The following is a 27,972-nucleotide window of genomic DNA, read 5'->3' as shown; positions in this document are numbered from 1 at the left end:
TTGGAAACGGCCCCAACTCCTCGCAGAGAGGACCAAGATGGCGGCCGGGGAGCCGGGTGATTTGGGCGTCTACAGCTTCAGATTCCTGCCTCAGAAAACCTTCCAGTCTCTTAGCACCCCACAGACTACCAGCCGGCTACGCCAGTGGTGAGAGGCCGAGGGGCTCTTCTTTATGCCCCTTGGCCTTCTCGGCTGTGGAGGCGCGGATCGGGCGTCGAGGCGGCCCAGTCCTGAGTGAAACCCGGAGGCAGCGTTACCCTCAAGAAGGGCGGGCTCCGTGGGTGGGACGGATGAATGTGCTGCCCAGAGGGTACCACCCCTAGCTGACCGTCCTTCTCTTTGCCCCAGGTCTATGCTGGGTAGAATCGAGGCGCAGGCGTTCGGGTTTGACCAGACGTTTCAGGCTTATCGCAAGGATGATTTCGTTACGGTTGGTATGGAAGTTGGAGCGTTCCTTGAACCACTGCTGATGTTACTTTTTTTTTCTACTTTGGCATAGATTCTGGTGAACACGGCATTATTCTGTGACGACGTTTTCTTGAAGTTTGAGAATAATAAAACGGTTCAATCGATTGTTTCACAGGAACTTTTATGTTTTCCATCACCATAAATTAGCTCTTCAGTATGCCGCCATAAAGAACTTTTCAATTTTGGAAAGTTAGTCTCTCCCTGGAAAATCGGTCTCTTTTTTAGTAGGCATACCTCATTTTTAAATCTTATCCAGCTTTATCACCGGCTTTATCCACTAGGCTTAGCTTCAAATTACTTTTGGTAGTTTCTCAAAATTAAATCTACCCTGTGAGAAGAGGCTCTATTAGCAGTTCCACATGAAGAATTCCAGAAAAAGTTTTAAGCAGTGACTAAGTTATTGAAATAAATCTTTAGCTGGTAGAGGTGGCTGCCTTGAAAGGGGGAAAAAGTATTTCAAAGTACAGATTCTGCTGTGTTCACTGTATTTCATTCACGTTATTTAAAATCCTAGGGGTTTTTTAGTCCTCAGTTAAATGGAAAACTACTTTTATTGTTTGTGATATTATCTTTGCCGTTCATGTTCTCAGGCATTGACTGTAGTGTATAGTTGGCATAGTTTATTCACTCATTCATAAACACTTCCTCAGGGCCTACCGTGTGCTAGAAATTCTGTCAAGCAGTGGGGATGCCAGAAAGAAGAAGACAGGAGCCTGGCTTTCAAGGATCTTACGGACTCCTGGCAGGACTGCCAATAAATTTAAAAAATCAGATCATCTCATACAGAGTGATAGTGCAGTGAACAAAATATTAATCTAATTAACAAACCAAAATATTTACTCTGAGGGTGGATTAGTTTTCAAGGGATGCTGTAGGGAAGTACCACAAACTGGGTGGCTTAAAACAAGAGAAACGTATTGTCTTACCGTTTTGGAGGGTGGAGATCCAAAAGCAAGTGCTTAACAGGTTTTTGCTCTCCCTGAAATCTGTAGAGAGGAATCCTTCCTCATCTTTTTCCTAGCTTCTCATGGTTTGCGAGCAATCCTTGGCATTCTTTGGCTTGCAGCTCCAAAACGTGAATCTCTACTCCTGTCAAAGTCCCTTAGCTGTCCTTCCTTCTCTCCCTCCTAGCTGTGTCGCTTCTTTTATAAGAATACCACCCATATTGAATTAAGGGCCCACCTTATTCCAGTATAATCTCATTTTAACTAATTATATCCACAACAACCCTGTTTACAACTAAGGTCACTTTCCAAGGCCCCAAGGATGTGAATTTTGGGCAGGGGGCTGAGGGAATACTATTCAGCTCTAAAATGAGGGTAGATTATTTAAAGTCTATTTCTCTTTACCTCAGATTGTTATAATGTTAATATAATATGCTACTGATTATAATATTAATGACATTTCTCATTCAGCTAGATTTTTATAGTTTTTGATGTGTTTCATTTATGCCAGGACTGGCTCTCAAATGAATTTTTTTTTAAGATCATCAGGATTTTAATTAACTGAATTTTAGAGTGCTGTAAAAATTTTAATATATGTCATTTATTCAACAAATATTTTTCGAATACTTACTGTATCCTTGGTGGGAGGTGTTAAAAAGACAAAAAGAGATCTGATCCCAGCTTGTAAGTCATGTGTATAGGTTTGGAAGCTAGAAGTGTAGAAAATTCTCTACAAGACAAAATAATTGCTATATTGGAGGCTGTATAAGGTGCCCTAGGCACAAGGAAAAAGATCACTCAATGGAGGGGCATTGGTATCAAAAAAATTTCATAGAGTGTAGAATTAATTTGGTTTGTTCAGTAGATACAGAGATCTTCAACAGAATCAATATTAATCCATAAAGCACAATAAATTTCTGTAATGGGCAGTTTTTTCAAACTAATTTTCAATATCTTCATGTTTATCCTAATTTTTTTTCTGGTGAGTAGGCAGTATTCTCATATTTTAATATAAAGAAGTATATTCATACAATCATTAATTTTACTCATGCAACTAATTTGGAGGAGATAAAGCATTGTGGCTGAGAGCATGGCCTCCAGAAGGGGATTTACCCTGAAGCTACTGAATCTTGAGGCCCCTCACCAGCTCAAGCTCATCACACAGAATCCCCTTCCAAGGAACTCCAGCAGCATACTCACATGGTCATATGTTTTTGGAATTTTTAAAAATTAAATGTTTTGTGTTCTTAGTGAAGGTCGCTCAGTCGTCTGACTCTTTGCAACCCCATGGACCCATGGAATTCTCCAGGCCACAACAGTGAGTAGCCTTTCCCTTGTCCAGGGGATCTTCCCCACCCAGGGATCAAACCTAGGTCTCCCGCATTGCAGGCAGAGTTTTTGCTAGCTGAGCCCCAAGGGAAGACCTTGTATATTCTTAGAACCCCTAAAACTGTACATGCTTAAGACACTACAAAAGCCGGATCCTTCCTTCATTTGACCTCTGGATAGCTGTCTGTCCAACTCTGCTGCTTACTGGCTGTATGACATTGGGCAAGTTATTTAAGGTTCTTCAACCTTTGCTTTCCTACAAAATTGTCACAGTGCTTAACACTTAAGTACTTTCTGAAAATGAAAATAATGCTGAATATATATTGAGATTATTATGAAGATTGAATGAAATATAAAAATATTTAGCAAAATGCCTGGCTCGTAAGTGCTGTTATTGTTACTAACATTTATATACTAGTTTGCAAAATGTTTTGCCAAAGCAGTAATGACTTCTATGTGCCAGATTTAGCTTTCAGCACTTTTTATCCATTTATCACTAATCTTTACAACAATCTGGTAGATTTGGTGTTTTGGCCCCCACTTTAGGCAATGGCACCCCACTCCAGTACTCTTACCTGGAAAATCCCATGGACAGAGGAGCCTGGTGGGCTGCAGTCCATGGGGTCGCTAAGAGTCAGACATGACTGAGCCACTTCAGTCTCACTTTTCACTTTCATGCATTGGAGAAGGAAAAGGCAACCCACTCCAGTGTTCTTGCCTGGAGAATCCCAGGGAAGGGGGAGGCTGGTGGGCTGCCATCTACGGGGTCGCACAGAGTCAGACACAACTGAAGCGACTTAGCAGCAGCAGCTTACAGATGAGGAAACTGAAACTCAGAATGGCTAAATAATTTGTGCAAGCTTGCCCAGCAAATAGCAAAGCCTAGACCTTTTGGCTCCAACTTCCATGTCATTTTGACTACAAAACGCATAACTGAGCAAAGAGTGCTGCTTAAAGTAGGATTCCAGATTTTGAATTTTCCCTTAAAATTTAGAGACAAATTAGGTTTCAAAAGTTTGTCAGGTAGTAAGTGGATGGAAAGAAGGAAATATTCATCCAGCAAATATTTCTTTAGTTCCTTAGTCTGTACAGATGAGCAGGACACAGTTAAAGAGGGAAACAGACCAAAAAGTGCATTGTAGAATGAGAAGCTGTATAATATAAAATGCACAAGGTACTGCGGTGGCACAAAAGAGAAAGTGGTCATTTTTGACTGAGGTGGTTAAAGGACGGTTTAAAAAGGTTTTTAATCCAAGGATTAAAAAGGTTAAAAAAGTTAACCTTAAAAAAGGTTAAAAAAGTGCCCTTCCAAAAGACAGGGCACTTGAACTCTGGCCTGAAAGATGAATAGGAATTTGTCAGGTATGCAGAGTGGGGTATTGTTAAACACGTGGGTAGGACAATACTTTTTAAAACTTCCTGTGCCATGCAAAGGAGTTTGGTCTTTATGTAGCTGAAGATCTGCTGAAAGGTTTTCAGCAAAACAGTAAAATTTAAAGTAATGAGATCACCTGGCAGAAGTATAGGGGGTGGATTGTTAGAACTGAGTCTGGAAACAGACTAAATTGGAAACTTATCTTCCAGACCATATATGGTGGTGCCCTGAATTAAGACAGAAGCACTGAGATTGCCTGAAGAGATGTTTATGAGACAGGTAGTACTCAAGGACTGATAGATAACTGACAGGCAAAGGATGAAATGGAGGATGACCGAGTTTTTTATTTGGTTGACTAGAGTGGAAGATTTAAATGTATAGAAAATGGAAAAGAATAAATAACGAAAATGATTTCAGTTTCAGGCACCCTAAATTTGAGGTGTATCCAAGTGGCGGTATCCTAGATAGTTGAATATAAGATCTCACTGAGTCTCAAGAGAGCTCTGTGCTTAGAATATAATGCTGGCATTCTCACCATGGATTAGAGATGACAGGAACCCTCCAAATTTACTGCAAGGGAGCTCCTCAGTTGACAGAGCTTCCTGAAGGTCTGCACATAGCTTCTGCTTATATCTCATGACCAGACTCTGCATATATCTCAGGATCACTTGCCACAGAGATTGCTAGGAATCGTAGACGTTTAGCTGAGCACATTGCTGTTTCAAATAAAATTGAGATTCCTTAAGGAAGGAGAGGAAGCCTTTCTTATCTCTCCTTGCTATTCTTTGGAACTCTACATTCAAATGGGTATATCTTTCCTTTTTTCCTTTGCCTTTCACTTCTCTTCTTTTCACAGAAGAGTAAGGCTTCCTCAGACAACCATTTTGCCTTTTTGTATTTCTTTTTCTTGGGGATGGTCTTGATCCCTTCCTCCTGTACAGTGTCACAAACCTCCGTCATAGTTCTTCAGGCACTCTGTCTATCAGATCTAATCCCTTGAATCTATTTTTCACTTCCACTGTATAATCATAAGGGATTTGATTTAGGTCATACCTGAATGGTCTAGTGGTTTTCCCTACTTTTTTCATTTTAAGTCTGAATTTGGCAATAAGGAGTTCATGATCTGAGCCACAGTCAACTCTCGGTCTTGTTTTTGCTGACTGTATAGAGCTTCTGCATGTTTGGCTGCAAAGAATATAATCAATCTGATTTTGGTGTTGACCATCTGGTGATGTCCATGTGTAGAGTCTTCTCTTGTGTTGATGGAAGAAGGTGTTTGCTATGACCAGTACGTTCTTTTGGCAAAACTCTATTAGCCTTTGCCCTGCTTCATTCTTCACTCCAAGGCCAAATTTGCCTGTTACTCCACATTTTTCTTGACATCCTACTTTTGCAGTCCAGTCCCCTAAATGAAAAGGACATCTTTGGGTGTTAGTTAGGTCTTGTAGGTCTTGTAGGTGTTAGAAGGTCTTGTAGGTCTTCGTAGAACCGTTCAACTTCAGCTTCTTCAGCATTACTGGTTGAGGCATAGACTTGGATTACTGTGATATTGAATGGTTTGCCTGGGAAATGAACAGAGGTCCTTCTGTCGTTTTTGAGATTGCATCCAAGTACTGCATTTCAGACTCTTGTTGACTATGATGGCTACTACATTTCTTCTAAGGGATTCTTGCCCACAGTAGTAGATATAATGGTCATCTGAGTTAAATTTCCCCATTCCAGTTCATTTTAGTTCACTAATTCCTAAAATGTCGATGTTCTCTCTTGCCATCTCCTGTTTAACCACTTCCCATTTGCCTTGGTTCATGGATCTAACCTTGCAGGTTCCTATGCAATATTGCTCTTTACAGCATCAAACTTTACTTCTATCACCAGTCATATCCACAACTGGGTGTTATTTTTGCTTTGGCTCCATCCTTTCCTTCTTTCTAGAGGTATTTCTTCACTCTTCTCCAGTAGCATATTGGATACCTACCAACCTGGGGAGTTTATCTTTCAGTATCCTATCTTTTTGCCTTTCATACTGTTCATGGTTCATTGCCTTTTCATACATGTTCATACTGTTTATATCAGTATCTTTGTTATCACTCCTAGTTGGGAATAAAAAATTCCAAAACATGTCAGCTTTCTTAAAGCTATCCGAGATTCAGAGAATCCCTAATGCCTCACTGGAAATTCTATAACAAACCCAAAATAACATTTGTACATATTAAGGCAGGCTGTTCTTGTGTTTTTTTAAGAAAATTCATTCTTCAGGTGTATAATTATGATTTCCTTAACAACTATTGCTGTATTTGAGGGGCCTTTTGTTATTGTTGTTGTTCAGCTGCCCAGTCGTGTCCAACTCTGTGACCCCATGGACTGCAGCATGCCAGGCTTCCCTGTCCATCACCACCTCCTGGAGCTTGCTCAAACTCATGTTCATCGAGTTGGTGATACCATCCAACCATCTTGTCCTCTGTTGTTCCCCTTCTCCTCCTGCATTTATATCAGTATCTTTGTTATCACTGGGCCTTTTATGAAGACTTATTTCCATTGGCTCCAGGCCAATTCACCGCAGGCCACTTAACCTACTTCCATTCATAGTGACATTTAAAATGTAAATGGATTCCCCCCAGGTATAATTACTAAATCTGAATTAAATTTCCCCTTCTGCTGATTCTTTCAGAAGTCTTCTAAAAAGCATTCAAAACCAGTATTAATTGGGATTGATTCCAGCTTACATGTCTTTTTAAAATGTGTGTTATATGAATTAAAATAGTTGCACAAACACTCCTTATTTGGCTTTTTAAAGTTATAAGGTAACTTCCTTTTTTCTGAGTAAGATTTTTTTTGTAGTTAGACATATATGATACCTGTAAGGTGTTTGTCTTTAATTTCCACCATTTGAATGTAAACACCATGGGACCAGGGACTTTGTCTTGCTTGGCATAATGTAGACATCATTCATGAGTACTTGCTGAATGTTGTACTAATCTTCACCCACATACCTGGTCCTCTCCACTGTTGTCTCTCATTAAATGACATTCATTCTGCGTGATTTTTCATGCAAAAATTTGGGGAGTCATCTTTGAGTCCTCCTTCTCCTATTGTCCCTTTCTTCTAAATATTCATGGACTCCATCCACTTCTCTCCCTCCCCACTTGCTATCATTTTGACATGTGAACATCAGACCTTCCTGGATGACAGCAGTACCGTCCCGTCTCTCTTAACCAGTCTCTTTACAGCCCCTCACTTCATTCTCCATACCACAGAAGGAATGAGCTTTTAAAAATATGACTCTAATCACATCTTTCCTTTGTTTAAATCTCTTCATTGTCTTCCAACTGTCCTTAGCTCAAAATACTGATCAATCTAGAGTAGTGTGAGATTAAGATAAAAAATTTTTGACTTTTGACCTCCAAAGTTCAGTTTAACTCCCCAACTTCATCAGACCCATTGGCCCCTCGACTCTGGTCACACTGAACCTTGTTACTTTTTTTTTTTTTTTTTGGGCAGCACTGCTCGGCTAATGACTGGACTGCCAGAGAAGTCCCATGAACCGCATTATTTTTCTTCAATGGGATGTCCCCTCCATTCTCACCTTAAAGATTTTAAACTCACCATTTTCTTCACCTTAAAAAGATAGTCTTTTCAGTGTCATGCTGGAACCAGCTCAGGACAGCTCAACTGCTAAATGTTCAGGAATCTTTGCTGGCTGTTAAACTGTTGGCAATTTGAAATCCACCCTGGAAATCATCAAATGCTACAAATCAGGGCTTTGTGGGGAGGAAGGGGTTTCAGTTATTAAGCATTTACCAGTATACCTTTTTTCCAGCTGACTCCTACTCAGCTTTTAGATCTGAACCTAAATGTTCTTTCTGCATTAACCTTTCATCCCACAGCTGTTAGAGTCTGTCTGCTTACTATATACTTCAATATTAGCACCCTGTATTTTTTCATAACATTCATGCTACATTAATATCTTAACATCTCTCCTTTCAGTCTGTTGATTCTATGAGGGCGGGACTATGTCCATTTGATTTTGGGAATTAGGATACTTTCAGTTGAGTGTTAGGAGCAGGAGCCAGATATAGAAGAATAACTGGAAGACAGAGAAGTGAAACAAGATAGACTCCTCTTTCAAGAAACTACTTAAGAAAATAGAGAAATAGCTTAAAGAAAGTGTCGCAATAAGATAAATGTTTATTGAAACAATCTGAACAGCAAAGAATAATTCACAGAGTCAACAATCTAATACCCCAATCTAATCCAACCCTCTCAACCCATCTCTTCCCACAAGCCTACAACTATCACTTCTTAGGTGACTATTGGCAACGGTTTGGTATATATTGTTCCATACTTTTCTTTATGTTTGTGTAAAGATTTTTGGTTTTTTCATATATATTACTCTTAAACTACTCTTTTTACTCAAAATACTTAACAGCTTTCTTCCAAAGTCAAAACAGTAAATTGAGTAACTGCTATATGCCAGGTCCTGGCAATATAACAGTGAATAAGAAAAACAAGCTTCTGGAGCTTACATTCTATTCTGTTACTTTCTTTTCAATAACTGCATGCCATCTGGTGTAGATGTATTCAGCCGTTTTATTTTATTATTGTTCAGCCATTTTATTCAATCAATCTACTGATGGGCATTGAAATTTTCAGGTATTAACACTACAGATAATACTATTAAAAAATTCCGTGTACATAAATTTTACCTACTGATGGTTTAATTTTTGTATAACATACCCAAAAGTTGAATTTGTTGGGTCATAAGTTACATGTTTTTAATGTTAAAGATAATATCCTATTCTCCCTGGATATAAAGTTATAAAGATTCACACTTCTACCAGCAGTATGTAAGAGTGCATATTTTCTGGTACTCCTACCAAAAGTTACTAGTCTTTTTAAATCTTGCCAATATAGTGGGTAAAAATGATATCTTCTGGCTTTTGTTTTTGTTTTTCTCACTGCTCTTAAAGTTGAGCATCTTTTCATAAGTTTGTTGGCTATTTGTATGTTTTTACATGGCTTTTTGTTATCTTTTGGCTGTGTTTAAATCGGGTTGACAGTTTTTCTTATCATAAATGTTGGGCTTTTTTAAGCCAGTAGGGATATCAGTCTCCCTCTCTTTAAAATCATATTTGTTGCAAATATTTCTTACCAATCTGTTGTTTTTCTTTTATTGCTCATCCTGGGCATCATTATGTTTTCTGACTGCCCAATATTTTTTGAACATACATGTGATTTGGAGTAATTTTCACCCTTCATTTTTTAGGAAGTCCAAAGCAGAATCCAAAACATTTGCTTTTTTTTTTTTTTTTTTTTTTAGGTATAATTATCATGGGCTTCCCAGGTGGCTCAGTGGTAAAGAATCTGCCTCCCAAGGCAGGAGATTCAAGAGACATGCATTCGATCTGTGGGTCAGGAAGATCCCCTGGAGAAGGAAATAGCAACATGCTCCAGTATTCTTTGCTGGAAAAGTCCATGAACAGAGGAGCCTGGAGGGCTACAGTCCATGGGGTCACAAAAAGTCAGACACAACTGAGTGACTGATCGTGCATAACTGACATATGATACTAGTTTCAGGTGTATAATATACTGCAATTCACATACTGCAAAATGGTCACCGTAGTAAGGCTAATTATCTTTTGTCACCATGCAGAGTTACATTTCTTTTTTCTTGTGATGAGAACTTTTAAGATTTATTCACTTAGCAACTTTCAAATATGCAATACATTAATTATAGTCACTGTGCTATTCATTACATACCCTATAACTAACTTATCTTATAATGGGAAATTTGTACCTGTTGACCTCCTCCACCCATTTCATCTACCTCGCAACCCTTCTCTGTGGCAACAACCAATGTGTTCTCTGTATCTGTTGGTTTGGTTTGTATTCACTCACTCAGTCGTGTCAGACTCTTTGTGCCCCTTTGGTCTGTAACCCACCAGGCTCCTCTGTCCATGGATATTCTAGGCAAGAACACTGGAGTGGGTTGCCATTTCCTCCTCTAGGGTATTTTCCTGACCTAGGGATTGAACCCCTGTCTCCTATGTCTCCTGCATTGCAGGCTGATTCTTTACCAATGAGCCATCTGGGAAGCTCACTTGCTTGGTTTGGTTTGTTCATTTATTCTGTTTTTTAGATTCCACATATAAGTGAAACCATAGAGTATTTGTCTTTCTCTGTCTGACTTATTACACTAATTTAGTGTAATAGCTTCAAGGTCCTTCTGCGTAGTCACAAATGGCAAGATTTCAATCTTTTTATGACTGATATTCCATCATATATAAAAACACAGCTGCTTTATCCATCCATCCATATATGGACATGTAAGTTATTTAGGTTGTTTCCGTATCTTGATTCTTGGTAAATAATGCTCCAGTCAACATAGAGTGCATATAGTTTTTTGAATTAGAGCTTTCATATTCTTTGAATAAATACTCAGAAATAGAGTTGCTGGGTAATATGTTAATTCTACTTCTTGTGTTTTGAGGAACCTCCATACTGTTCTCCGTAATGGCTGCATCAATTCACATCCCCACCAGCAGTGCATGAGGATTCCCTTTTCTTCACATCTTTGCTAATGCTAGTTATTTCTTGTCTTACTGTTGATAGCATTTCCAATAGATGTGAAGTGATACCTCATTGTGGGTTGATTTGCATTTCCCTGATGATTAGTGTTGGGCATCTTTTCATGTCTTATTTGGAAAAATGTCTATTCAGACTCTCTGCCCATTTTTTAAATCATATTTTTAGTTTTTTTGTTATTGAGTTATGAGTTTTAGTTATTTGAACTGAGTTCCTTATATAGTTTGGATTAACCCCTTATCAGGTGTATGACTTGCAAATATCTTCTCCCTTTCAGTGGGTTGCCTTTTCATTTTGTTGACGGTTTACTTCATTTTGTAATACTTGCCTATTTTTGCACTCAGTGCAAACCTAGGATCTAGTGTTACTAAGGACTCATCAGTACAAAACCAGTTTTTCGAAAGTGAGCAACTGAGGGAGGTGGGAGGGGGGTTCAGGATGGGGAACACATGTACACCCGTGGTGGATTCATGTCAGTGTATGGCAAAACCGCTACAATATTGTAAAGTAATTAGCCTCCAATTAAAATAAATAAATTTGCTACAAAAAAGAAAGTGAGCAACTTAAGGAAAGATTCTGTACACAGAACCCTAAGGGTTGGTTGGCTGAGGCATCCAGCTTTCAGGCAGGGCAGTCCTGGCACAGCAGTGGCCTTGGTGAGGAAGGGATCATGATAGCATTTTTTAGTGCTTGGCGAGGCTGTAGCAATGGAGACTGTTTCCTCATCAGGGCTGCTCTACATATGATTCTGTATTATTCCCAGTGCCTTAGCCTGATTCTCTATATCTCCTGAAAATTATGTGGACTGCCTGAGATACTTGTAATAAGTGTCTCTTCAGATCTTTTTGCCCAGAGTCAGCTGCTAGTGCCTAAAAATAAAACTCATGGCTACTTTTCCTTCTTTTGCTATACAGAAAGTTTTCATTTTTAAAAAGCAAAATCTGTCACTTTTCTGTGTAATGTGTGACAATTACATTTAGATTTAGATTTAGTCTCTCAGTCAAGTCCAACTCTTTGTGACCACATGAACTGTGTAGCTTGCCAGGCTCCTCTGTCCATGGAATTCTCCAAGCAAGAATACTGGAGTAGGTAGCCATTCCTTTCTCCTGACACCAGGATCAAATCCTAGTGTCCTGCATTGCAGGCAGATTTTTTATTGTCTGAGCCACCAGGGAAGCCAATGGCTACCCACTCCAGTATTCTTGTTGGGAATATTCCATGGACAGACTATGGGTCACAAAGAGTTGGACATGACTAAGCAACTTTCACTTTCACTTTTTAGATTTGGGAGGTAGGGAGAGTGGGAGTAATGATTACTAAGTCAGTTAATTGAGAGAATGAGGTTAAAAGAAAACAAAATTTCCAAACATTATTTAACTTCCTACTTTTCACTATAAATCATAACTTTCTATTTATTAAGTTCCAAAGGTAGCTACTTGGACATTATTGTTAATACTGTTCTAAAGTGAAGGTAACAAAACTTCATTTCTTTATGACACATTAATTACTTAGATATTTTAACAATTAAAGATTACCCTTCCCCAACTTAAATAAGATTCTACTATAGTTATTTTAGAAGTTAATTCTTATTCTTGTGGATAATAATGTAACTAACTTTGTTCCCCTCAAATTTGTATTTTAGGCCTTTTTCAAAGATCCAAATGTTATTCCCAATTTGAAATTACTTTCAGAATCTTCTGGAGAGTGGCTTACATTAGGTAAACAAAATTTATTTTCATCTCTTCATATTACTATTTTACTATTATAACAAAATTTCATTTCAGGAATTTTCAATATTAAAATACAAATTATGAATAGTGACTCACATTTGATAACATCAAGGTCAAGATAACTGTCTGTGCCAGGCCTGCCATACATCTTCCCTGCAAGGGTCCACTATACATGTCCTGGCCTAGCACAGAAGAGCAGTTTTTCTCTCTTTACATTCATTTGGAAAGTATTTATTGTGCACCATCCATGGACTCTGACAGATGCAGGGAATGAGAAATAAGAGAAATTAGAATAAGAGAAAACCTGTACTCAAAGAACTCATTGATATGTTTGAAAATACGTGCAGTAATATATCGCTGGTATATCCCATAGCAATGGGAGCAAAAGGAGGGGAGTGGTCAATTCCACCCAAGGGAAGAGGGTCAGGTAAGAGTCCACTAACACGAGGGTGCTTGGGTGAAATCTTATTTGAGGCGGCCCATGGCTGCAAGCAAAGAGAAGAAGGACTGAGAAGGCAATTCAGAGATCATCAGGGCCACCCCTCAGTTTCAGTGACACACTCCCTCAGAGGGAGAAACACGGGGCCACCCCCCATCCAGTAGGTCTGGCAGGCAGAGCATTGGACCAGAGAGGATTATTCTTGAGGCTTCAAGTCTAATGAAATTTGCCTTGTCAAGTTTTAGACTGGCTTGGGACCATCACCTCTTTCTTCTTCGCTATTTCTCCCTTTTGGACTACAAATGTCTGTCCTATGCCTGTTTCACCATTGTATTCTGGAAGCCTGTAACGTCTCATCTCACAGGTTCATAGCTGGAGCGGAATTTTGCCTCAGGACAAATTATACCTCAAGTCTCATCCATATCTGATTTAGATGATATTTAGATGGCACTTTGGACTTTAAACTTTTTGGCTGATGCCGGAATGAATTGAGACTTTTGAGGTTGTCGGGATAAAATAAATTTGGGAGGGGGGACAAGGGCAGAAGCCTATGGACTGAATTGTGTCCCTTCAAACTTCATATGTTGAGGTCCTCCTAACCCACCATGACCTCATTACTTTCTCCAAAGGCTCCATCTCAGAGTACCATCACTTTTGGGGACAGGGTTTTAACATTATGAGTTTTGGAGGGACACAATTCAGTCCATAGCAAATGCTATTTCTGTGTCTCAGACTAAGTGGTTTGAATTTAATTACATTCTCTCACCATCCATACCCTCCTGCCACTCCCCACATCAGATCCAGGGTATTAAAGTGGCACTTTTATTAAAGTGGCAAGTTGCCCAGTATCAGTCCTTCATCCTCTGGCCACCAACTCATGCTCAAAGATTGTTTGGTTTTATACTGCTCTTGTTCTTTGGTTTTCCAATATTGCTCAGACCTACTTTATCACTTTCCAGGATCTTCTTTTCACTTTAATCCCCCAGAGAATTTTGCCTCTGAAACAAAAGGAGCTTTTCTTAGCAGCATAGCTTTTGAAATAACTGAGGTAAACCCAGTTTTTTACCATCTGAGCCACCGGGGAAGCCTTGTGTCCATGGGGTCACAAAGAGTCAGACACAGCTGAATGACTCACACACAAGTTCTTGGCTCCAGACAGTCTTCTTTCCTCCACACTAGCCCAGCTCAGGATCAGAACGAGAGCAATAGTGCCTAGCCAGGACTCTGGGTGGACAAGAGGGAGGAATTGCAAATAATCACCAATATTACTCTTCTCAAGCTCAAACTGCTTCTCAGATCAGAGATCCAGCAAAAGTATTGGGGAGAGGACATACTACGTCTCTCTGCAGTCTTCCTAGAACTTTGCACAAGGAGAGCCCCATCCCTTTATATCTGAGTGAGTGCGTGTTTATATGTAGGTGCGCAAAAGAGAGAAACTGACTGAGTGATTCACTGAGGCAATAATAAAAATATTCACCTTAATCTTTATATCTTTCTATCACTTAATAGAACCTCTACCAACAGAAAATACATTCCTGAAAGACACATTCTGGAAATGTCAGGGAGGGAGTGCAGGTTTGGAAGGGGGAAGAACTAGAGCTGAAAGAGAAAAATAGAATACCAGATTAGAACAAAAGATTTCAAATTTCTCTAATTCCATACTTGTAATAACTTGAGTAGGACCTGGTTCAAAATTTACCTTGGCTTGGAGAAAACTTTTTTTGTAATAAACAATGTCAGTGAGATCAGAGGAGGAAATTTTTTAACGGAGAGAAATATTTTCAAAACACCCTCAATGACTTTAGAAACACACTTGTTACATTAATTAAAATTTTTGTATTATGAATTATAAAGCATTAAACATAATACAAATCCAAAATCATATGAAGCAATTTCTATGTTTTTACAGGTAGTTCTGATATCATTCATTAAAAGTGTTCTAAGAACCTCCTACTACTCAATAAATGTATTTCATTTTCAAGTACTGATATTTTCTAATTTACATATTCTTCATCTAGGCCTGAAATGATGAAATTTTGTTATAAATTTTAATAATAAAAATAACCTGCAAAATAAGAATTTAATAAAACCCCTAAACTAATGTGTCTTTTAAATATATCAAAACATATGTCATTTTTTGTTAATTCTTAGAATCTCTGCATAGTGATATTTATTTTGGAAGTAATTGAGAATACTACATTAATTTTATATCTCTTTATTCAGGAACTGAAGTGAAAAAAATTGAAGCTATAAACGTTCCTTGCACACAGCTTTCAATGTCATTTTTTAATCGGTTATATGATGAAGCTATTGTACGAGACAATGGATATATTGTTAAATGTCTAGATTCTTTTTGTGATCCCTTCCTTATTTCTGATGAGTTACGAAAAGTAAGTACAGAATTTAAAATTTTCACGATAGAATTTCATCTCAGGAAATGCTTAATGTCAAAAACTTGTGCCTGCCTAAAACCCATAAAATACCTCTTATCAATGAATAATGATCAGTAATAATCATTGCACGTAGGTGTCTTATTGAATGGCACTTTTCTTATCAACTTGTTCATTTGTATATTTCATTAGTTCTCAGTGGGGTTTTACTGATATCTAACGGGTAGAGACCAGGGATGATGTTAAACATCAAACAATGCACAGGACAGTCCCCAAAACAAAGTTATCTGGCCCATAATGTCAGTAAACCCTGAGCTCAAGAAACACTGACCTATTAAATTGATGACTATTTTTCTTTCAAATTTTCCATTAACATATGAAATGAGTATTTAAAAACATCCCTGGAGTGAAATAATCTGTCAGTCTCATTGCTGAGATCAAAAAGCTATTTGATTAACCAAGCTAATTTTTGTTTTAATGAGAGGTGTACTAAACTTGACATCAGAAGACATGGATTATTCACCTAATTCCTGATTTATTTATAAGAAAATAATAACCTTAGGCAAGTCATTCTGTATCTTGAGCCTCAAGGTCTTATCTATACACTATGGAAATTAAAATGCCCATTCTACTCTCTTCCTAAAATTGTTGAGAAAGTGAGTTGAGAAAGCATTTTATGAAATCCTGTTGAAATGAATTATTATTATTTAAAGGTGGTAAAAATTTAGGGCTATCAAATAGATGTAGGTTCCAATTCAGGCTGTGCCACTTAATCCTGGTCATATTTAACCTCTCTAAGCTTCAGTTTCTTATATGAAATCAGAATAATGTAAGAATTTTGTTAGATAATGCATTTAAAATGCTTTGTACAATGCCCAGCACTTAGTAATCTTTCAATAATATTAACTACTACTACTAATTACTATTATTATTACTCTACATTAAGAGAGATGTACAAATCTAATATATTACAAATCCAGATAAAAATGAACTAGGGAAACCACTCGTATACCATTCTGGACACAGAAAGCTTATCCGAAGGAGACCAGAGGGCATCCCACCAGTCTGTATATTGATCTTCACTAGAACAGTACCTAAAAGAACTCTCACTCCTATGCCCTCACCTCTATAGAGAGAGCCTCAGCAATGGACTTTTTTAAAGGGTTTAGTTTTCAACAGAATACTCTGCAAAACCACCTTTTGCTGCCTGTTTTATTTATTGCGGTGAATAGCGCCTCTATTCAGGAAGTATTGGGGCTCCATGTTTTTTGCTGCTTGCCTCTATGTTTTGCTCTTGTGTTCTTTGCCATTCTGTGGCAACAGAGAAGGCTTTATTGAACTTTGTTGCTTTCTGGCTAAAAAAATATATATAAATGCTGCTGCTGCTAAGTCGCTTCAGTCGTGTCTGACTCTGCGCGACCCCATAGATGGCAGCCCACCAGGCTCCCCTGTCCCTGGGATTCTCCAGGCAATAACACTGGAGTGGGTTGCCATTTCCTTCTCCAATGCATGAAAGTGAAGTCACTCAGTCATGTCCGACTCTTAGTGACCCCATGGACTGCAGCCTACCAGGTTCCTCCGTCCATGAGATTTTCCAGGCAAGAGTACTGGAGTCGGGTGCCAAAATAGCTTCTAGCTTTAGCCTGAACTGGAAAGGTCCCTCCCACTGTGTAGCAATACAGATTCTGTAGGCCAGCTCTCAGGTAAGAACTGATCATAGTATCCTTCCTGACTGGGGCTCAGAAGTTGGACTCATTAACTATCGCATATCTACTCTTGGAGGGCTACACAGCTGAACAGATCTGTATGTGAACAGGGAGATCAGACATAAAGCATTATTGTTTTAACATTCACTACAAAATTTTTCTATTGCAATCTTTTAATTGCACAGCCTAATCAGTTCAGTATATGAGAGTCCTTGTGTTAGAAATGTATGAACTGTTCTTTAAGGGCCAGAACTTTAAGCAGCTGCAAACCTGGGTTTCAGTATCACAACATTTCCTTATCGAGAGGGAGAAAGAGACGGAGGGGAGAAGTGCAAGTGTTACATGTGGCACACAGAATAATAAACTGTGGCCCACTTCCTCTCAACTATCTTTTTTTATTATTATTAATAATTTTTTTTATAGCTGTGCTGCATCTTCGTTGCAGGGTGGGCTTTTCTCTACTTGCAGCAAGCAGGGCTACTCTCTGGGTGCAGTATGTAGGCTTTCTCTCGAGGTGGAACGCGGCTTCTAGGCTGTGGGCCTCAGTATTTGCAGCGGCTAGTTGTGGCTGTGGCTCCTGGGCTCTAGAACACAGACTCAGTAGATGTGGCGCACGGGCTTAGTTGCTCTGCAGCACGTGGGACCATCCCAGACCAGGGATCAAATTCGTGTCTCCTGCATTGGCAGGTGGATTCTTCACCACTGAGCCATCGGGGAAGCCCTCACCTGTCTTTTACTCTATATACTTTGGCTTTCATCAAGTCATTATAAGTAAATTATATACAGACAGTACCATAAAGTTTATTACTTTTAAATGCCTCTTTATGTAATGACCTTGAAGTGATTTTCATTTGAGATTAAGGTAAATAAAATGATTACGTTTAATCAATTTTCCTAATAAAAATGTGCTTCTTACTGCTAGACTGTGATTGTTATATGACTCATGTGTCCCTCCTTTACCTGTATGGCAGTATTAAGTGTTACACACAATTTTTATAGCTTTTCTCCATCTGGAGTTCCTTCTGTGTATTTTTTTTCTCTTCCCAATTTATGTCTTGGTTACATTCTTTTGTTTCTTATTATTTTTATCTTAGTGTATCTATATTTTATTGTTAGCTTAGTTCACATTCTTTTTTTCAAGTAAGTGGTGTATAAGCAATTCAATAAAAAGGAATATATTTTGTAGTATACATTCATCACCTGTTTGTGTCCACTGCAGTCAACAAATTAAGCAACTGTCTGTAATTCACAATGGTGTAAGAAAATCCTCCACATCAGAGCTAGCCAAACTGTTTTCCGAAAGAGGTAGCAAGGGCTCAAGGAGCAAGAGTCCATGTAAGTTGGTGATGTGTAAGGTGATATTATTAGAGAAGAGCAGGAAAAAAAGAGAGAGGTGATTATGAGGCTCCAGCTACCAGAATAGTTCAAAATGGAGTAACTGCAGGCATAAGGAAAGTAGTAATCCAAACACCATGAGAGGGCTTAGAAAATGAACAATTTTGTTTAGTTTCTTGGTAGAAGCAAAGATTATGATGGAGAAGTTTCTCCGTTTATTTATACTCCCATTGTTTCCAAATGAGATTCACAGTGACTCAAGACTAAAATTGCAGTAGCACGAAAGTACTAAAGATTAAACTAGAACAAAGCAACAGAAGAGAAGGCTTGTGTTTAGATTTATTCCTTTCACTGAGTGTTATTACCTAATGGAGGGAAAATAAGCACAGGTCTTACAGATCTTCTTCTCCATGGCCTTGGGATTGGTTCTTAAAATAGTTCTAAAATCACTTTTAAACATATATATTGAAACTTTTGAAAGCATAAAAATTAGAACCTCGAATTATGTTACATTAAGATGAATTTTATCATCTTATATAGGTTTTGCTAGTGGAAGACTCAGAAAAATATGAAGTATTCAGCCAACCAGAGAGAGAAGAGTTCCTGTTTTGTCTTTTCAAACATCTTTGCCTTGGTGGAGCCCTTTGTCAATATGAAGATGTAATTAATCCATATCTGGAAACAACAAAGCTTATCTATAAGGATCTAGTGAGGTAATGTTGCTGTGTTACAATATGTAAATCTCTGAAGAGCAGAGGAAATTGTTTAACTCTGGTGAGATTACCCAGCCTCCATTTGTGGATCTATTAATAACCAAAGTGAACAAAAATAGCACTTCTCTGGCTCTCTCCTCAGAGCCTCCTTCTTCACTTCCAAACTAGAACATTTCATCTCCCTGACCCTGTTTTGGTCCTCAGTTCTGTCTTCTGCCTCTTGACCTTTCCTCAGCCAGGCCTGTCACTCACTCTATCCCTTACTGGCAACTGCTGTCTTCCAGGTCTCCCTTTTCCCCCCAGGCCTCCTTTTAAATCTCAAGGAGACATGAGATCCCTCAGGATGTTTGAATTTGCTTGACTATTACTAATAAATAATAGTAAAAAAATTACCTTTGTTCTAAGGAAGGGGGAAGAATTTCACCAAGGTGTTTATCTTTTCAAAATCAATCCTAGTTTTGTTTTTGGTATTGGACTAGGGCTTTTTTTTCTTTTTGAAGATCACGTGAGGATAAGAACTTTGATTTATTTTAATTTGAGTGAACATTCTATGGTTGGGTTTTTCAATGATGAAGATATTGGATCATGTTAATAGGCAAACAGGATAGGAAAAAGTAAAAGCAAAGGTTCCCAGAGTTTGTTTACAGATTTTTACTTTAATAGGCAAACAGTAGAACTAGCTTCCTATTAGACTCTTACTACTTGACTATCCTCAACACCTTGATTCTCATACCATTACACGTGTCATACAGCTGAACAACAAACTGCATGCTTCAGTTACTCTCCTGAGTTTATTTCTGATACAGTTTTAAAAACAAAAATATTTCTATAATCTGTTTCTGATTTTTATGAAACAGTTATTGTGTCAATTCATAAAGATTATTAGAAGAGAAATTACAGAAACAATTTCAGAAGCAAGATGCACATACCTACATCAAACATATTCTTATCGTTCGCAGTCCATGAAAATTTAGACGACTTCTAGCACTCCCACTAGATACTCCTCAGCATACCCCAGACACACACACGCCACAGTGTGCTGTCCCTCACCAGCCACAGGAACCTGTGGAATTCCTCACTGCCATGTGCCGTGGAGGAAGAGGTTCTGTTAGAGATACTTGAAACAACTTCAGAACCTAAACATCACAGAAACTACAGTTTTTTCCCACATTCTCTTGCCTGAATTCTTGTGATTCTCTTCTGTGTTTGAGGGTGCTAAGAAATGTATGACTCAGAGTTATGGTCACTCATAAAATGAGTAGCCAAAATTCATGACATCGTATACAAAGAATAGGAACTGTATCCATGGACTCACTTGATTAGGCCACCAGCAAGTGTTAATATTGGGCACGGAACCCTGGCAGGCACTGAGGAGTCATCAGGAGGCACTCAGGAGTGCAAGAGGCATCATCAGGTGGTCTCTGACCTCAAGGAAATTACAAGTTAACATAGGAAATAATAATAAAGTAATTGCTTAAAATATTTTATAAGTATTTTTTATATAATCCAATGTTCAGTTATGTATAGGCAAATGTTTATAGCTCTTTATACTGTAATAAAAACCTCAGAATTTCAAAGGAAGACATTGTCAGTGTGGGTACAAGTGGTCAAGAATTTCTTGATGGAATGGAGTCCACAAGGGCCAGCAAAGAGGAGGGCAGTCTGTTCCCAATTCAGGGGCGATGCACCCCAAGTCTGTTGTTCTGGGGTGACTGAGAAGACTAGCCAGTTAGAGCATTACTTTTCTTTGAGAACCATTAAATATTTCTCTCAATGATCCAAGTTTAAGCATGCTTATGAGTTTCTTTGGTGAATGAGGAAAAGACATCTTCTCAACGCAACTTCAGTAGAAAATTATGATGAGAATAAACATCTTGGTTAAGATAAAGATATAGTGTGGTTCAACATAGCCGTTATCAAGGGATATAGAAGAGAGAAAGCACAGGTGGGACGTGAAGTATCGTCAGTAATTTCTCAGAATTCTGAGCCACATATCTAGTCGTGTCATTTGTACAAGTTTAACCAAGAATATTTTTTTCTGTTCCTTTACTTGAAATTTGGGTGTTTTTACCTGCTTTAGAAAAATATCTGCTCTCTTTCTAATTATACATGCAGTGGCTACCTTACAGTATCTAACCTGCCCTTGCAGGTAAACATTGTTACCATGTAATTTTAGCAAAGAAGTTGATCCCATATGTTTGTATCAGTAGATATTGGGGGCACATTACAGAGCCTGATTTTAGAGGTCTGTAGCTCATGGCAGCCCACTCCAGTACTCTTGCCTGGAAAATCCCATGGATGGAGGAGCCTGGTAGGCTGCAGTCCATGGGGTCGCACAGAGTCTGACACGACTGAAGCGACTTTGCAGCAGCAGCAGCAGCTCAAACAAAAGGATAAAAACATTCCTAAGGTATTTTATCCCTCATCCACAATTATTAATATAAATCCTATAATAGACATCTTAAATGTTTTAGGAAATGCCTTATTTTCAAGGATTATGGCTTCTTTAAATCACATAGGCAATACTTTAGAATCATTTTATCAGACTAAATGATCAATTGTTTCATTACATTTCGAAAATGTCTTAGAAATAATTCTATACGCACTAACAGTGCCTCTGTCTTTACTATTTTAGACATTAAACACACTCTTGTCAGATTTTTTGGAGAGGTTCCCAAACTATATATCTCCCGCAGATTTATGATTTGAACTGGTTTAAGAGAAGGCAATGGCACTCCACGCAATACTCTTTCCTGGAAAATCCCATGGACAGAGGAGCCTGGGGGGCTGCACTCCATGGGGTCGCTAAGAGTCAGACACGACTGACCGACTTCACTTTCACTTTTCACTTTCATGCATTGGAGAAGGAAATGGCAACCCACTCCAGTGTTCTTGCCTGGAGAATCCCAGGGACGGGGGAGCCTGGTGGACTGCCATCTATGGGGTCTCATAGAGTCGGACACGACTGAAGCGACTTAGCAGCAGCAGCAGCAGCTTAGATTATGGCCTTCTGATGCTTATTAAGCAATAGGATTATTGTTTCTTAAAATGAGCAGAGTTAGCTAGAATGGTCTGTACACCATGACATTTAGAATCAATATGGGACAAATCCTTAGAAATTAGCACAAATGATATTGATAAGAAATCAGTCATATTATTTTATTTCTAAACCATTAATATAATCATACTGTTAACATCCAATTTTTTTTTTTTGGCTGTGCTATGAGGGTTGCAGGAGCTTAGTTCCCTAGCCAAGGATCCAACAAGGAGCCCTAGCAGTGAAAGCACCAATTTTTAACCACTGGATCATGAGGGAATTCCCTAATCATATTTTTTAAAAGAACTATGTGGAAATTATGTTCCAATATCCTTAAAAACCATGGTACCTGGAGAGTGACTTCAGTTCAGTCCAGTTGCTCAGTCAGATCTGACTGTTTGCAACCCCGTGGACTGCAGCACACCAGGCTTCCCTGTCACTCACCAACTCCTGGAGTGTACCCAAACCCATGTCCATCCAGTTGGTGATGCCATCCAACCATCTCATCCTCTGTTGTCCCCTTCTCCTCCCACCTTCAATCTTTCCCAGCATCAGGGTCTGTACAAATGAGTCAGTTCTTCCCGTCAGGTCACCAGAGTTTTAAGAGTTTCAGCTTCAACATCAGTCCTTCCAATGAACACCCAGGGCTGATCTCCTTTAGGATGGACTGGTTGGATCTCCTTGCAGTCCAAGGGACTCTCAAGAGTCTTCTCCAGCACCACACTTCAAAAGCATCAATTCTGTGCTCAGCTTTCTTTATAGTCCAACTCTCACATCCATACATGACCACTGGAAAAACCATAGCCTTGACTAGACAGACCTTTGTTGGCAAAGTAATGTCTCTGCTTTTTAATATGCTGTCTAGGTTGGTCATAACTTTCCTTCCAAGGAGTAAGCATCTTTTAATTTCATGGCTGCAGTCACCATCTGCAGTGATTTTGGAGCTCCAAAAAATTAAAGTCTGACACTTTCCACTGTTTTCCCATCTATTTGCCATTAAGTGATGGGACCAGATGCCATGATTTTAGTTTTCTGAATGTTGGGCTTTAAGCCAACTTTTTCACTCTCTTTCACTTTCATCAAGAGGCTTTTGAGTTCCTCTTCACTTTCTGCCATAAGGGTGGTGTCATCTGCATATCTGAGGTTATTGATATTTCTCCCGGCAATCTTGATTCCAGCTTGTGTTTCTTCCAGTCCAGCGTTTCTCATGATGTACTCTGCATATAAGTTAAATAAATAGGGTGACAATATACAGCCTTGATGTACTCCTTTTCCTATTTGGAACCAGTCTGTTGTTCCATGTCCAGTTCTAACTGTTGCTTCCTGACCTGCATACAAATTTCTCAAGAGGCAGGTCAGGTGGTCTGGTATTCCCATCTCTTTCAGAATTTTCCACAGTTTATTGTGATCCACACAGTCAAAGGCTTTGGCATAGTCAAGAAAGCAGAAATAGATGTTTTTCTGGAACTCTCTTGCTTTTTCCATGATCCAGCGGATGTTGGCAATTTGATCTCTGGTTCCTCTGCCTTTTCTAAAACCAGCTTGAACATCTGGCAGTTCACGGTTCACGTATTGCTGAAGGCTGGCTTGGAGAATTTTGAGCATTACTTTACTAGCGTGTGCGGTAGTTTGAGCATTCTTTGGCATTGGAATGAAAACTGACCTTTTCCAGTCCTGTGGCCACTGCTGAGTTTTCCAAATTTGCTGGCATATTGAGTGCAGTGCTTTCACAACATCATCTTTCAGGATTTGAAATAGGTCAACTGGAATTCCATCACCTCCACTAGCTTTGTTTGTAGTGATGCTTTCTAACGCCCACTTGACTTCACATTCCAGGATGTCTGACTCTAGATGAGTGATCACACCATTGAGCTTTAAGCCAACTTTTTCACTCTCCTCTTTCACTTTTATCAAGAGGCTCTTTAGTTCTTCACTTTCTGCCATAAGGGTGGTGTCATCTACATATCTGAGGTTATTGATATTTCCCCCAGCAATCTTGATCCCAGCTTGTGATTCATCCAGCCCAGCGTTTCTCATGATATACTCTGTATATAAGTTAAATAAGCAGAGTGACAATATACAACCTTGATGTACTCCTTTCCCGATTTGGAACCAGTTTTTGGAGAGTGACTTAGTGAGTGCTAAAAATCTGATACAATGCAATTGTTAGTAGAACACCCCAGGGCACAAATGAATATCACTTTACATTTCCTTTTCTTTTTTTCTTATGAGATATAAGACAGATAATACTGTAGTTTGCTTGATTTATAAAAAATTAGACAAATTGTCTTAGAGATATTTTAAAGTAACAGTAATACAGGATCAGAGGTAGTAAAGTGGAATAATATTTATATCTATTAAGAACCAACTTCTAATAATGTACCAATGCAGTTTCTTTATAAAAGTAAGACATCTATGGTACGTGTTTGTAGGTGTTAAGTGATTATATAGGTAGTATCAAATACTAAATTTTCCTCCGAGTTCATCTGATAAGCACAAACATTTACAAGGGTTCTTTTTTTTTAGACTTTTTTAAACTAAGGAGTAATTTGCATACAGTAATCTCAACAAATCGTAGTACACATAAGCTCAGTGAATTTTTATATATGTTTATACCCAAATAACCACCTCCAAATCAAGATTTAAAATTAGATATAACTATAGATAGGTTCTGTATTTTAATCTGGGTGCTCATATAGGTATATATAAATGTTTTATATGTAGTGGTTATAGTCTTCCCTATGATAAGCAAGAAGTTTTAAATGTAGTCTCCAACTGTCAAGCAGTGTATCTTAGGCATTAGAAATGAAAGGAAAAAAAAAAGAAAAAAGAAGAAAAAAAAAAAAGAAATGAAAGAAGATGACCTCAACTCATGTTACAGAAATAGATAGAAATCAATATAATTGCATGATTCCTGGGTTTAAATCTTAGTGAAATGTTTTTGAGATGAAAACTCCCTAAGAATCTTGAACCCTAAACCCTGAAATGGTCCGTGTGGGCCACCTCCAACAGGTACCCAAGCTCAAACACACATGTACGTGCATACCCTCCCCCAGAGTCCCCCTTCTTCCTGCTCGTCTCTCTTTGCCCCCATTTTTTTTACATACATAGTGAAGGGAAAGCAGTAATCTCACCTGACAAAGTGAAGAGGGTTCCCTTCCTTTAAATTTAAACTACACACATAACACATGAACAATACCTTTGATGCATATGAATTTATAGCGTAAGTATAGATAAACAGGTGAAATGTAGAGAAAGAAAACTGGACTCCTTATCACCTACATTCTATTTCCAGAAATGCCACTTTTAGTTGGAATGTCTTAAATATATCATTTAACTTCTCTAGTTCTATTGTCTATTAAATGGGCAGAATGATGCCTACCTCACTGAGTTGTGTGATCTTTATGTGAAGTAAAGTATAAAAAGGTTTTTTGCAGATTGTAAAGCATTATAAATTTAATGTGTATTTATTTATATATATTTTAAGTCATTTATTTCCCCAATCCTCAGTTTGCTTCCGCACTATGTGTTACTAAAGATTATCTTTTGTGGGGAGAATAAGTGAAAGAGCTAGGAGAGAAAGTGGTTTTAATTTAGCAATACATGATTTAACAAATAGTTTTCATAGATATTATTCCACCTAATTCTCATATAATCCTAAAAGGAACCATATCATGAGTTCACATATGAGGAAACTAATGTTCAGAAAGGTTAATCTTGCTTAAAGTAGAATAACAAATTGGTGACAGAACTGGAATTTATGTTCAGGCTATTTAAGTCTTTAGTATGCTTTTATCTACCCCTTTAAGCTGTTTACCATTAAGTCTAACTTTAACCTATTCTTGTTTGTCAGTAATTCTCTCTGGCCTGAGACTGCTTTTATCATCTGAGTCTCAAACTGACCTCAAACCCTCTAACTGAAAAATTCCATTTTCTGCAATTTCAATTCAGTCAACCTTGCTGAAACCACAGATGCCGTCCTTTTCAAACTACTTAATTAGATATTTTATATTTCCATGTTATATGTGAACGAGGACACCCAAGTACTAAAAGAGATCAGTATCTTAAATATATTATGCTAGTGTTTGCTGAATTTTAAAATGTTCCCTTTTCCCCCCTATTTTAGTGTTCGGAAGAATCCTCAAACCAAGAAAATACAAATTACCTCTTCTATTTTTAAAGTTACAGCATATGTAAGTGTTGAGGGGGAAATTTGCAGCCAATCAATTTAATTACTTGTTATTAAAAGGATTGTTGTAACTGGAGTTAGCAACTAGGAGAGACATGGTTAATAGAACATATCCGTGTATACACTTCCTTGGTGGCTAAGGCAGTAAAGAATAAGCCTGCAATGCAGGAGACCCAGGTTCAGTCCCTGGAGTGGGAAGATCTCTTAGAGAAGGGAATGGCTACCTACTCCAGTATTCTTGCCAGGAGAATTCCATGGGCAGAGGAGCTTGGTGGGCTACAGTCCACGGGGTCTTCCAAAGAGCTGGACGTGACTGAACAACTTAACACTTTTATTTTTTTACTTCATACATGTATGCACAGAACATAGTTAACATAAACTTAATAGTTTTCTCTTAAAAGTTGATGAGCTATGCTGTATTTGGAGAACGGGATGAACTTTTCCCCCCAGCTTTTCTGTTATCCATGCCTAATAATAGTTACTTCTTTTAGAGCTAAATCTGTAGCTCAGATGAGGTAGAACACAGTTCCTTAAACTTGTCAAACCATAATTTATAGGACAAATAAGTAAGAATGACATAAATGTTTTTGTATCACAGAATCTGATACTTGAATTTTAGCATTGCACAAAATATTATTATACATATGAAGCAGTTTGTAACTATTCAATCACTGAATAATTATTTTTAAAATTCCTACTGTGTATCAGCTACTGTGCTGGGCTAGGGTCCAGGGTTAAACAAAAGAAACATAGTCCCAGCCCAAATAGTATGTACAGACTATGTTCTAACAAAAGCAAAGATAGAAGAAAAATACAAAACTATTTTTTCTATATTAGCACTTTTTTAAAAGATAGAGTTTCCTCTGGATTATAAATTCCTTAAGGTCAAGTATGCATGTGTGCATAGTATATATGTGTTGTTGGCATAGTAGACTGTGCTGTCCAACTTATTGTTAAAGATTTGATATGTGCTTCATGATATTTTAATAGAAAATACATAATAGCTAAATGTATTGATTATTATTTAAATGTAGCTGTATATTTAAAAAGTTTATCTTTTTCAGGATTCGGTTGGTGTGTGCTACCCTTCAACAAAGAGTCATGAACAGACATTCTCTTACTTTATTGTGGATCCTATCAAGCGTCATGTTCATGTTTTATACCACTGTTATGGCATGGGGGAAGTGTCTTAATATTTTTTCAGGTTATCTATACTTACTGTTTTTGCTTTACCAATTTTTTATTTTAACACTGATTTACAGATAAACATTTACCCTGCAAGTTAATTCAAGTAAAATGTAAAGAACCTGTGCAGAGCAGAAGAAAACAAATACCAAGATGCCTTTCTTTAAATTTTTGTAGAATACCAACACAGGAACCAGATTTTATCTCTATTGTAATCTACACCAATACAGTTATGGAATTTTTACAGAAAGTCACAAAGAACTAAAAATCTTGTTCATATTTGTTGCATTAAGTTTCAAGTGAGTCTTCAGTATTCCATGTATTTTATTTTAGAAGCCAATTAATTCTGGATTGAAATTGTGGGAGAAAACTAAACATGTCTAACCATGAATCATTAAAGTGAATCGTTAGCTTTTAAAATTTAAGTTTCATTTAATTATGTTTCTTCATCGCATGAAGATTTGTTTCTGGAACTGTGAAAAGCATAACAATTCCTGTGTTTCATTTGTCCCACTTAAATTCTCAATAAATAAAAATGTTCTGAGCATAA

The 27,972-nt window shown here is 38.0% G+C and overlaps 1 protein-coding gene across 2 annotated transcripts; it reads left to right on the top strand.

Annotated features, from left to right (window-relative positions):
* The first annotated feature begins 24 nt into the window (after positions 1–24).
* CFAP300 (cilia and flagella associated protein 300) lies at positions 25–27,972 on the top strand. Of its 2 annotated transcripts, NM_001046598.2 has the most exons (7): positions 25–147; positions 349–430; positions 12,341–12,416; positions 15,091–15,257; positions 18,839–19,011; positions 26,175–26,241; positions 27,302–27,972. In NM_001046598.2, exons 1-7 carry the CDS (start codon positions 38–40, stop codon positions 27,428–27,430), a joined length of 804 nt encoding a protein of 267 aa, NP_001040063.1. In that variant the 5' UTR covers positions 25–37; the 3' UTR covers positions 27,431–27,972. The 2 variants fall into 2 exon arrangements, with proteins under 2 accessions (NP_001040063.1, XP_005215800.2); XM_005215743.5 differs by lacking the exon at positions 26,175–26,241.

The sequence above is a fragment of the Bos taurus genome, chromosome 15 (assembly GCF_002263795.3).
Source record: "Bos taurus isolate L1 Dominette 01449 registration number 42190680 breed Hereford chromosome 15, ARS-UCD2.0, whole genome shotgun sequence".
NCBI classification, from domain to species: domain Eukaryota; kingdom Metazoa; phylum Chordata; class Mammalia; order Artiodactyla; family Bovidae; genus Bos; species Bos taurus.
This window is presented reverse-complemented; position numbering and strand designations above follow the sequence as displayed.

What these genes read in the sequence shown, in the direction of transcription:
- CFAP300 (XM_005215743.5), top strand. Translation starts at nt 38, where the DNA reads ATGGCGGCCGGGGAGCCGGGTGATTTGGGCGTCTACAGCTTCAGATTC. An exon ending in GCAAGGATGATTTCGTTACG is followed by an intron (nt 431 to 12,340) that starts GTTGGTATGGAA and finishes TTTGTATTTTAG; the next exon opens with GCCTTTTTCAAAGATCCAAA. An exon ending in TGGAGAGTGGCTTACATTAG is followed by an intron (nt 12,417 to 15,090) that starts GTAAACAAAATT and finishes CTCTTTATTCAG; the next exon opens with GAACTGAAGTGAAAAAAATT.